The following is a 9,093-nucleotide window of genomic DNA, read 5'->3' as shown; positions in this document are numbered from 1 at the left end:
CGAGGCTTCCAGAAGGCGCAGCAGGAAGCCCAGGTCCCCGGCGTCCGTCTCCGCCAGGCACTGCAGGTCCCTGGCGGCGGCGGGAACGTCTCCCTTCTTGAGGCTGAGCAAGCCCCGCCGGGCCCGGGCCGCCTCTGACGGCGGCGTGGGGCGCAGGGCCTCCTGCAGGCGGGCGCCGGCCTCCTCGTAGCTGCCTGTCAGGATTCGGGAAGGACACTCAGGGGCGGCCGGGGCAGGGGACAGAGAGAACGGACTCTGGCTGCGCTCCGGGAAGCCCGCACTTTCTTGTTTCTTGTTCTGCGTTTCTTGTTCTGCGTTGTTGGCTGGGGGAGCAGCCCCAGGAGGGAGAGCCAGGAGCAGAGGGACATGGTGACACCGTGCTGGTCACATGGACTGGCCTGCTACCAGTACCCCCACCTGGGGGGCGGGGTCACTAGACTCCATGACGCCTGGGCTGACCGACCGGCAGGGCTCTGAGCCCCTTTGAAGTGAGTGCTGAAACATGTTCGGGATTTGGCAGGAAAGGCTGACGTTTCGGTACACGTGGACCTAAGGCGATCCTGCCTGGAAATGGGTCTCGGGGCCACTCGGTCAACTTGTTTTATAAACAAATGCGCGAGTTACCGAAGACGCCCCGTCCTTGTCTGGAGCCTCTCATCACCCCTTCCCTTCTCCTCCCTGCAGGCAAAGCCACATAGGTGACAGAGCTAGACGCACGGCCACGCCAGGCCTATGCGGCGACCAGGTCCCAGGAGCTGGGAGTCGGGGCGGGGGGAGGGGCCCTGGAAGATGCCGAATCCGGGGCGTCCGCCTCCCATTTTACAGACGGGACTGGGGAGGGTGAGAGGAGCTGGCCGCACACCACGTTCCCCATGCCGGGCCCACGTGTACCTGCGGCAGTGAGCACGTCTGCCAGGAGGATGTGCCAGCTCGGCTGCCCGCCATCGATCTGGATCAGGGCCTCCCCCGCGGCCAGGAGGCCCTGGATGGCTCCGTCGCTGAGGGGAGCCCCGGTGTCCGGCAGCTGGCTCAGCAGGGCCCGGCAGCGGAGGGACAGGCCCTGCGTGATGAGGGCCTGGGCCTGTGGCTTCAGGGAGCAGATCTCAGGGATGGCCGTCTGCGGGTCATGCTTCAGAGCCGAGAGGATGTCATCCACGGCCTCCTGCAAGGGGACAGGGCGGGGTGGGTGGCCGAAGTCCCAGCGGGGGATTCGGTAAGTGTCCTCCCAGTGTTTTGGAGTTGGGGACACCGGGATGGGTCGACCGTCCAGTCCCTGCCTCCTGCAACGGCCTGCTGAGCGATGCAAGGCAGAGTGTGGGACACTGGCACGCGAGTCAGAGCTCGGGAGAGGCAGCGCTCGTCAGGCACCAAAGAAGGTTCTGGTACGAACCCACTATGGCACAGAGGGCGGGCCGGAGCTGGCACCCGCAGCTGCGAGCTTGTGGGTAGGAGAGTGGGGGGTGGAGCGTGCACCCCGGGGGACGGGAGGCGGGGAGGCGTCCTCAGGCCCTGACGGCCGCGGAAGCACAGGGGGCCAGGGCGGAGGCCCCCAGTCATTGGCGTGACCTCTGACCCGGCCGGCAGTGGCGAGTCTTGGAGCCTTCGGGGTGTCTAGCGGCCTTTTCTTTTTTGCTGCCTTTGTCCTTCCTTTTCTACCTTCTTTTGAGTTCATCGAATATCTTAGGAGTTTATTTTAATTCCTCCTTTTAACTCTGCCTCTTTTTAATACTTTTTAGCAGCTGCCCCACAGGTTACAACAGGTGCCTAACTTACCGCAGTCTGCGAAGAGTCAGTGAGGTACCACCTCCCGGAGCCGGTCAGAGACATTCCGGAAGGAGGGAACTTATTCTTTCGTATTCAAATATGCTCCTCGTTCCTCCCGCAGAGCATTCCCAGCTGGCAAGGATCCCCTCCCTTCCGCTGCTGTGAAACGTCTAACTTCGCTCGTTTCCGCAGGTCCTTGAACCGGATGGAGGATCTCGCGTGGTACTTCGTTTCCTGCGGCGCCTTCGGGGAGCCGTCCCGCCGCCTCCTGGTCGTCTGGCTGCCGCGGCTTCTGCGCCGGTCCGTGGTGCTCATGCGGCTCTCCGCTGTGCGCCACGTTTCTTTCCCCCACGGGCTGCTTTTAAAATGTTCTCTTCACCGCTAGTTTTCGGGCGTTTGACCGAGCCGCGCTGCTGTGCTTCTCCCGGTGGTCACCGCGTGTCAGGGTGTGTGTACGAAGATGATGGCAGAGACCCCCACCCACCCCACGGCCGAAGAGACCCGCACCTAGGCGCGTCCGGGTCATCTACATGCATCTCCCGCTTTCTCCGCTGGGACTCCGACTACGCGCATCCGCGTCCACGGGGAACTGTCCCAAGCTCTCGTTTGAAAAATAATCCCTCCCCGTCTCTGTTCTTCACGGCGGATGCCTTTCATTTGTGTACGTTTAATTTCACCGACCCTTCGGCGGTGTCCAATCGGCTGTTAAGCCCATCGGTACGTATTTAACTTTAGCTATTATACTTTTTGGTTCCAGAATGTCCATTTGATTCTTCTTTACAGCGTTTTGTCTCTCTGCCGATCCCCCACCTGTTCGCTCATAAGTTTCTCCTTAAATCCTTCTCGTGGTTATAATTGCTGCTCTAACGCATTGTTCGCTAATTCCAATTTCTGAGCCATCTCTAGGTCTGTTTCTATTGCGTACTTACTTTCCTGGTTATCGGTCACGCGTTCCTGGTTCTCTGTGTGTCTAGCAGTTTGACTTTGTGCTGGACTTTGTGGGTGGTGTGTCCGAGCGAGGCTGGATTACACTGCTGTCCTGTAGAGGGCGTTGTTTCGACCCGGTGGGCAGTTAAACCGCTGGTCGGTCCTTTCGGTTCTGACGGACTTGGTTTCACTCATTAGGGCAGGTCCGTTTCAGCTTTGAACTTACTCCCGGGGACGACCTTTAGTTTAGGGTGCGGCCTTTACTTTAATTCAGGGTGTAGTTTCGACTGACTGTCCAAGGCGTTCACAAAGGTCTCTGCTCTGGCCGAGTCAGAACTCCAGTGTCTCCCGGCCCTGCCCGGCCCTGGGGTCACCCCTCGGCTCTCAGCCCCACCGCAGGCGAGCTCGGCCGTCCCCTGAGCCCTGCCCTGCACGTGTCCCGCTCAGGCCGGGAGCCCCTGGAAATTCCGTGGAGACGTCTTCCCTCTGCAAAGCCCCCTCTTCTCCTTGGCCCTTCCCTGCAAATCCCTGCAGCAGCCTGGAGCTCCAGTCTCTGCCCCCTCAGCTCAGCAAACCCACGGCCCCCCGCCCCTTGTACAGCGACAGCAAAGGCCCCCAGGCAGAAAGCCGGGTGACTGGGGGGCCCGCTCCCCGCGGTTCCCCTTCCCTTGGAGATCACAGCTCTCCACTGCCCGTTGTCCGCTGCCTGAAGACAGTCGTCATGTATTTTATCTATTTTGTTTTCAGAAGCCCAGGACCGGTCACTCTCTCCCAGCCAGAACTGGAAGTTTGCGCAGACGCGTTAAAGCCCAGGGCGGTTCTGGAGCAGGTGTGGGCATGGGGGCAGGTCTTGGAGAGACGGAGGCCGAGGGTGGGTGAAGGACGGCCCTCTCGACCCTTCCTACACTGTGGCCTGGGGCCTGCCTGTCCTAGTGCTGGCCAGTGGCAGCCCCTGACCGGCCGGTTACCTTTGCAGAGAAGACGCCCAGCTCCGCAGCCCCCTGGAACCCCAGCTGCCATGCACGGAGCCCTCATTACAGACCAGGTGCCAGGCTGAGTGTCCAGCGACAGTGAACGAGCACCCCCTCCCCCATCGAGGCTCCGAGATGTCCCAGAACTTGATCACAGAGTTAGGAGGAGGGGAGCAGGGTTCTGGACCCCCCAGACTGGCTCAGAGCTCCTTGCACCATGCCCCCTCTCCTGAGAACAGGGCGGAGGGCACGTGGGGGGCTGGGCCCCGGCCCGTCTTCAGGGAAGGAGGTTCATGGCTTTGAAGGGGTTGGGGCCTCCCTCCCACATCCTAACCCTTGGACATGCAGGCTGGCCTTCCCCGCCACACGACCTCTGGCCCAGCACGGGCGGGGGGGACTGAGGCACCTCTTGGAGGAGGTGCTGGCATGTCGCGAGCACCAGGCCGGTTTCTAAGGACCCGCCTTCAGCAGGGGTGCTCCCGGTCGAGCCCCGTCTCTGTCTAATGGGCCCGTCCCTGTGAACCACGATGCCGCGGTGGGGGCACGGGGGCCGCACGCAGAGGGCTGGGCTCCAACCGCAAGCAGCCAGGCTGGAACAGACCCCGGCTGCCCGTGCCCGTGGGGGAACAGACTTCCCGAGACTTCCCCACGGGCGGCAGCAAGTGCCTCTCAAGAAGCTCTCGAGTCGGCGGCAGCTGGGACTGTTCTCCTTGCTTCCTAGGATTCCAGTCCTCAAGCAAATGAAGAAACCTGGCAGGCAGTTACCTCTGAGCGGCTCTCCACAGTGACGCGTCGGGCAGACGGCCAGTCTCAATCACTCGTCAGCGACACTGCTCGTGGCCGAGAAGGGCCCTTGTCCAGGAGGGCCATTCGGCTGTGGCCGCCACCCTGGGCCCCGCCCCCGCACACTGACCATCGGCTCCGCAGGCCCTCTGTAGACGCTCAGGGTGGCACCGAGACGGCAGCCCAGGTCTCATTATGTTGAGCTGCACCCCCATCCAATAGCCCCGAGGGTTTGCACGTCCGTCTGGAGCATGTGAGAAAGGACGAGCCTCCTGGGAGCCCCAGGGCAGGTGGGTGCGACTGACGTCCAGCCGGGATGGCCTGACCCCGCTCCCTCCCGCCTTGCGGGTTGAGAAGGCGGCGCCCCCCAAAGCACGCCCCCTCCCGCTCGCGGGGTCCCGAGGAGGGCGCGGTACCTTCTGCCGGTCCAGGGCCAGGTGCAGGAGTGCGCGCCCGCACAGCGCCCGCACGTTCCCCGGCTCCGCCCGCAGCACCGAGTCGAGGTCGAACATGGCGGTCCGGCTCCGGCCCAGGAGGCCGTAGCAACGGGCGCGGGTGAGCAGGGACTCGCCGGCCTGACCGCCTGCGGCAAGGGGCGTGTGGCGTCAGGGCCGTCCGCCGCCCACGGTGGGCGCGGGCAGGGGCGGTGCGTGTCTTCACCGGGCATTTCTTGTGCTTCTCCTGGTGGCCGACGGTGGGGGCCACCTCGGGGAGCTCCCAGACCACTGGGCGCCAAGACACGCAGGGAGCAGTCCGGCTGACCCAGACCAGGAGGGGTGTCATCTGGGACGGCTGGCAGATAGAGGGGCTCCTGAGGGGAGGGGGCACTGCAGCTGCATCAGGGGTAGGGGGCCAGGAGGAGGAAGGGTCCACAGGGCTGGGCCTGGACTGGCCGCGGCACGAAGGTGCCAGGAGGACAGGGAGGGGCCCTCCCCAAAGGCACGTGACACAAGGGACACAGAACAACGCTCTGCCCTCTGCAAGACGCTCGGGTCCTGTCCCCTTCTGGGCCGACACGTGCGGGGTGCGGACTCTGCACGGGGTTGGCCTGCTGTCCGGAGAACGAGCTCACCCCTCACCCCCACTCCCACCCCGTGCGGCGGCTCGTCACGCACTCGGAGAAGAGAGGGAGAAGGTGCCAGGAAGTGCAGAGCCGGGGAGCCCAGCAGCATTCGGACCAGGCCCACACTTTGAACCCCATGCACCCCAGGAACTTGCCGTGCATACTTGGGATTGTCCCTTCCCCAGCCACTTGGCGGTGCTCTCCCAGGCCTCTGCCTGGCACCGGAGGCCAGGCGCACACGTGCAGAGATGCCCTAACTATCACCAGGAAGGGCTTAGGGGAGCGGGGCCCTCACCTCCCAGGTGGGAGGGAGAGGGGCTGAGCTGGGACAAGGGCCCAGGGTGTGAGGAGGGCCCAGCTGCTCTCCCAGGCTTTAGCAGGCTGACCTGACCGTCAGGGCCTGGGCCACACGCCCTCAGTGAGCAGTCCCCGCCCTGTCCGCTCCACGGATACTCCGGGTGCGCGCGCACCGGAGAACCCTCCGACCAAGAGCACGCTTCGGACCCCGTGGACCTCCACCCGCAGCACGGCGGGTGCTCCCCATGTCCCTGGCACAAGATGGGGGCCCTGGGTGAGCAGGAGGCTCCTACCTGCAGCAAAGATAGCCAGAGAGAGGTAGGCGATGGCCTCCCTCGTGTGGGCCTCGCCCTCGGCCCCGTCCGGCCGCGCCCTCAGGATGGCCAGGGCCCGCGCATGGCAGTGGCCCCGCAGCAGCTGGCGGTCCTCGTGGCGGAAGACATTCAAGGTGGGCTGGAGACAGGCCGTGTCCCCGGACTGGACCACCTTCTTCACCAGCTGCAGAGACAAGAAAGTCACCGCACTTCCTCTTTGCTCCCCAAGTCCGGTCCATTCCACCCCACGGTTCCAGCAGGGGCTCGGCTCACAGGGGCGTGGCTCACAGTGGGGGTGTACACTCATGGGGCGTGGTTTTGGGGGGCGTGGCTCTTGGGGGGCGTGGCTCACAGGGGGCAGGGCCCGCGTGTCCCCAGCCTGGGGCACAGTGAAGACGGGGTCGGGAGGTATGAACAGCCTCTCTAGGCTGCTGTTTTCCGCTGCGTGCTGGGGAGTTGGAGTCCCTGTCCCTGAGCTGTGCCTCCTCCTCTGTGACACGGAGGTGGAGATCTCGCTTCATGGGTCCACTGATGGAGGTCCAAATGAGAAGCATGAGCAAAGGCGGCTTTCAAATCATAAAGTGACAGAGGGCCCCAGGAGTCCTTCAGAAGACATGGAGCTAAAGCCCCGAGACCAGTGCCTGCCCTGCATGGAGCCAGACCCTGGATGGACATGACCTTGGTGCTCAGAGTGGCTCCACCCCAAAGAGACTGGACACTGCCCCTGCGGGCTGCTGGCCATTGGCTACAGACACGGATCCCAAAACATCCTTCCCTCCCGCCTGTATAGCCCAGTGCAAGGAGACCAGACACCCAAACCAGGCCTGAGGGGACGGAGGACGCTGACAGGTGGCCACACAGCCCTGCCCCAAAGGCCGGCATCTTCCCCGGAACATAACCTTCGACTCTGTTCCAACGGGAAGCCTCCTGACGCCGGTGGGGTGAAGTTCCGCCTTTGCTGGAGCAGAGCGGGCCGGGCCGGAGCGGAAGCGAGCGAGGCCGGGGCAGGGTCAGGCCCAAGTCGGACTTGTACGGGCGATTGGAAAGCGGCTACGCCTCCGCTGGCTCCTGGCCCTTTCTCTTCATAATGCAATGGAAGGAAATATGGGGCGCCCGCTGCATGCTGGAGGCAGCTGGGCCCCGGGGCACCTGCCTCAGCCAGTTTCCACAAGGGACAAGGACACCGAGGAGCCTGAGACACCTGCCAGGGGTGGCAGAGCTGGGGCTGGGACAAGCTTCGCCTGCTCCGGAGTCCCAGTTGCGGGGTGCAGAGCGAGGGGCCATGAGGCCTGATGCCCCCCGCAGCCCGAGGCCCATTTTTGCCCGCCCTGCCGCGGCCTGCTGACCTCACCTGGTCGGCGTCGTAGAAGAAGCCCCTCCGAAGCTGCAACAGGGCCAGTCGCACCAGCACCGGGGCTGCCTGGGGCCTCCGCGAGAGGGCCACCAGCAGCGCCTTGTGGGCGTCGTCCAGGCGGCCCAGGCGGTACAGGGCATCGGCCGCCAGCAGGCGAGAAGCCTCATCTTCCGCGTCCAGCTCCATCAGGAGTGTGGCCAGCTGGTACACGCCCTGGGCGTCCCTGCAGAGGAGCAGCTGGGCAGCGCTGGCCCCTTCCCTGTCCCTTCCACCTGCCCAGGTTGGCCGGCCACAGGCACGTCCCATCCCGCACGCCTGGCCCAGGCGGCTCCCCTCCCACTGGACTGCAGAGACCCCTGTGCTGCTGGGAGGACCCTCGCCTGCGCCATCCCCGGGCCCCTCTGCCCACACCCCCTCTCGATGTCCCGCCGACCTGGGGGGGCGGGCACCTTACACGTGAGGGAATCAAGCCCGCCCAGAGCTGACCCTGCCTCGGCTTCCTTTTCTGCAAAAACGGGACAACAATGTCACCTGTGGGGCCAGGCGGCGTTGTAGACAGAGCTAGGGAACACTCGGGCTGCTCGTTATGCTCTCGGCGCCCTGAGAAGGTGAATGAACTCCCGGGAGAAGGGGCGGGACCCCGGAAGGTGGCGATTGTCAGAGAGAACAAATATAAAGGGCCCCGGCCACACCTGTGACAGCTCTACTCACCAGCAAATCTGAGCAATGCAAATCAAGCAGCCGGGGGCACAGGTGTGTGTGCATGAGCGTGTGGGGCGGTGACATCAAGCTCACCCCCCAGGAAGCCCCCCAGGAGCCCCCAGCTCAGTGACTTAGCTTTGCCACCTCCTGCAAGCAGAGAGGTGCAGATGAGAGAGCTCCGGTTCCCCGGGCTGGCGAAGAGTTTGCAAAGGAACCTTGGGGCCAGGTGTGGGCCAGGTGTGCGGCCAGATGGGCAGATGGGCAGCTCCTGAGGTCAAGGGCCTCAGAAGGGCAGTGCTCCCTGACCCGGGGCACTCCTCTGTCTCCATTGTAAGAGATATTTTCTGGGATGATCGTGGGGTCACGGGACAGGCTCTGGGCTGCGGGACACATATCTAGTGACAAACAAGGTTTGTGATCCACCAAGAAGGAAAAGTGGGACGTGAGCCGCGTGCCCAGCGCAGTTCGGTTTTGTGAACTGTATTTTCTGCGTGGGAAGCGAGCCGGCTGGAAGGCTCCCCGGGACGCTGGGTTTTATTTTTGCATTTTCGCGTTTGAGTTCCTAATTTTTTATGAATCGGTCCTTAAATACATCGCCGTTGGGGACTGAGACCTGGGCCCCAGGCTAAAGCTGCCAACCGTGGTTTAGGGAAATCGCCCAGCCGCTCCCGCCTGGGTTATTCCATCTGTGAGAGGAGGAAGCGCCGCCGTCACACCGGCGCCCAGCGCGGGACTAGCGCTTACCCTTCCTGCGCCGCCGCGCTGTCCCTCTCCGCGGCCTGGCTCCGGCGGCCCCTCGCGCCCCTGGCTCCCGGGTCCGGCCTCCGCTGCAGCATCCTGCGGCCCTCCTCCCGCAGCACGGTCAGCAGCAGCCCCCGCTGGTTCCAGGGCACGTAGGCCTTGGCGACCAGCAGAGCC

General features: G+C 64.1%; 1 protein-coding gene across 1 annotated transcript in view; it reads right to left on the bottom strand.

The window, feature by feature from the left end:
- The window catches only part of TTC34 (tetratricopeptide repeat domain 34), a 10,531-nt gene extending 1,520 nt beyond the window's left edge, over nt 1-9,011 (bottom strand). The window contains exons 1-6 of the mRNA XM_006914462.1: nt 8,920-9,011; nt 7,471-7,696; nt 6,099-6,303; nt 4,862-5,028; nt 892-1,162; nt 2-194 (exon numbers count right to left, since the gene is read on the bottom strand). Of these exons, the coding sequence (XP_006914524.1) occupies nt 2-194; nt 892-1,162; nt 4,862-5,028; nt 6,099-6,303; nt 7,471-7,696; nt 8,920-9,011 (1,154 nt within the window). The remainder of the gene's footprint in view (nt 1; nt 195-891; nt 1,163-4,861; nt 5,029-6,098; nt 6,304-7,470; nt 7,697-8,919) is intronic.
- Between the last annotated feature and the right edge of the window lie 82 nt (nt 9,012-9,093).

This window comes from Pteropus alecto, unplaced genomic scaffold, assembly GCF_000325575.1.
Source record: "Pteropus alecto unplaced genomic scaffold, ASM32557v1 scaffold125, whole genome shotgun sequence".
NCBI classification, from domain to species: domain Eukaryota; kingdom Metazoa; phylum Chordata; class Mammalia; order Chiroptera; family Pteropodidae; genus Pteropus; species Pteropus alecto.
The sequence above is the reverse complement of the archived record's forward strand: the minus strand, read 5'-3'. Positions and strand labels throughout refer to the sequence as shown.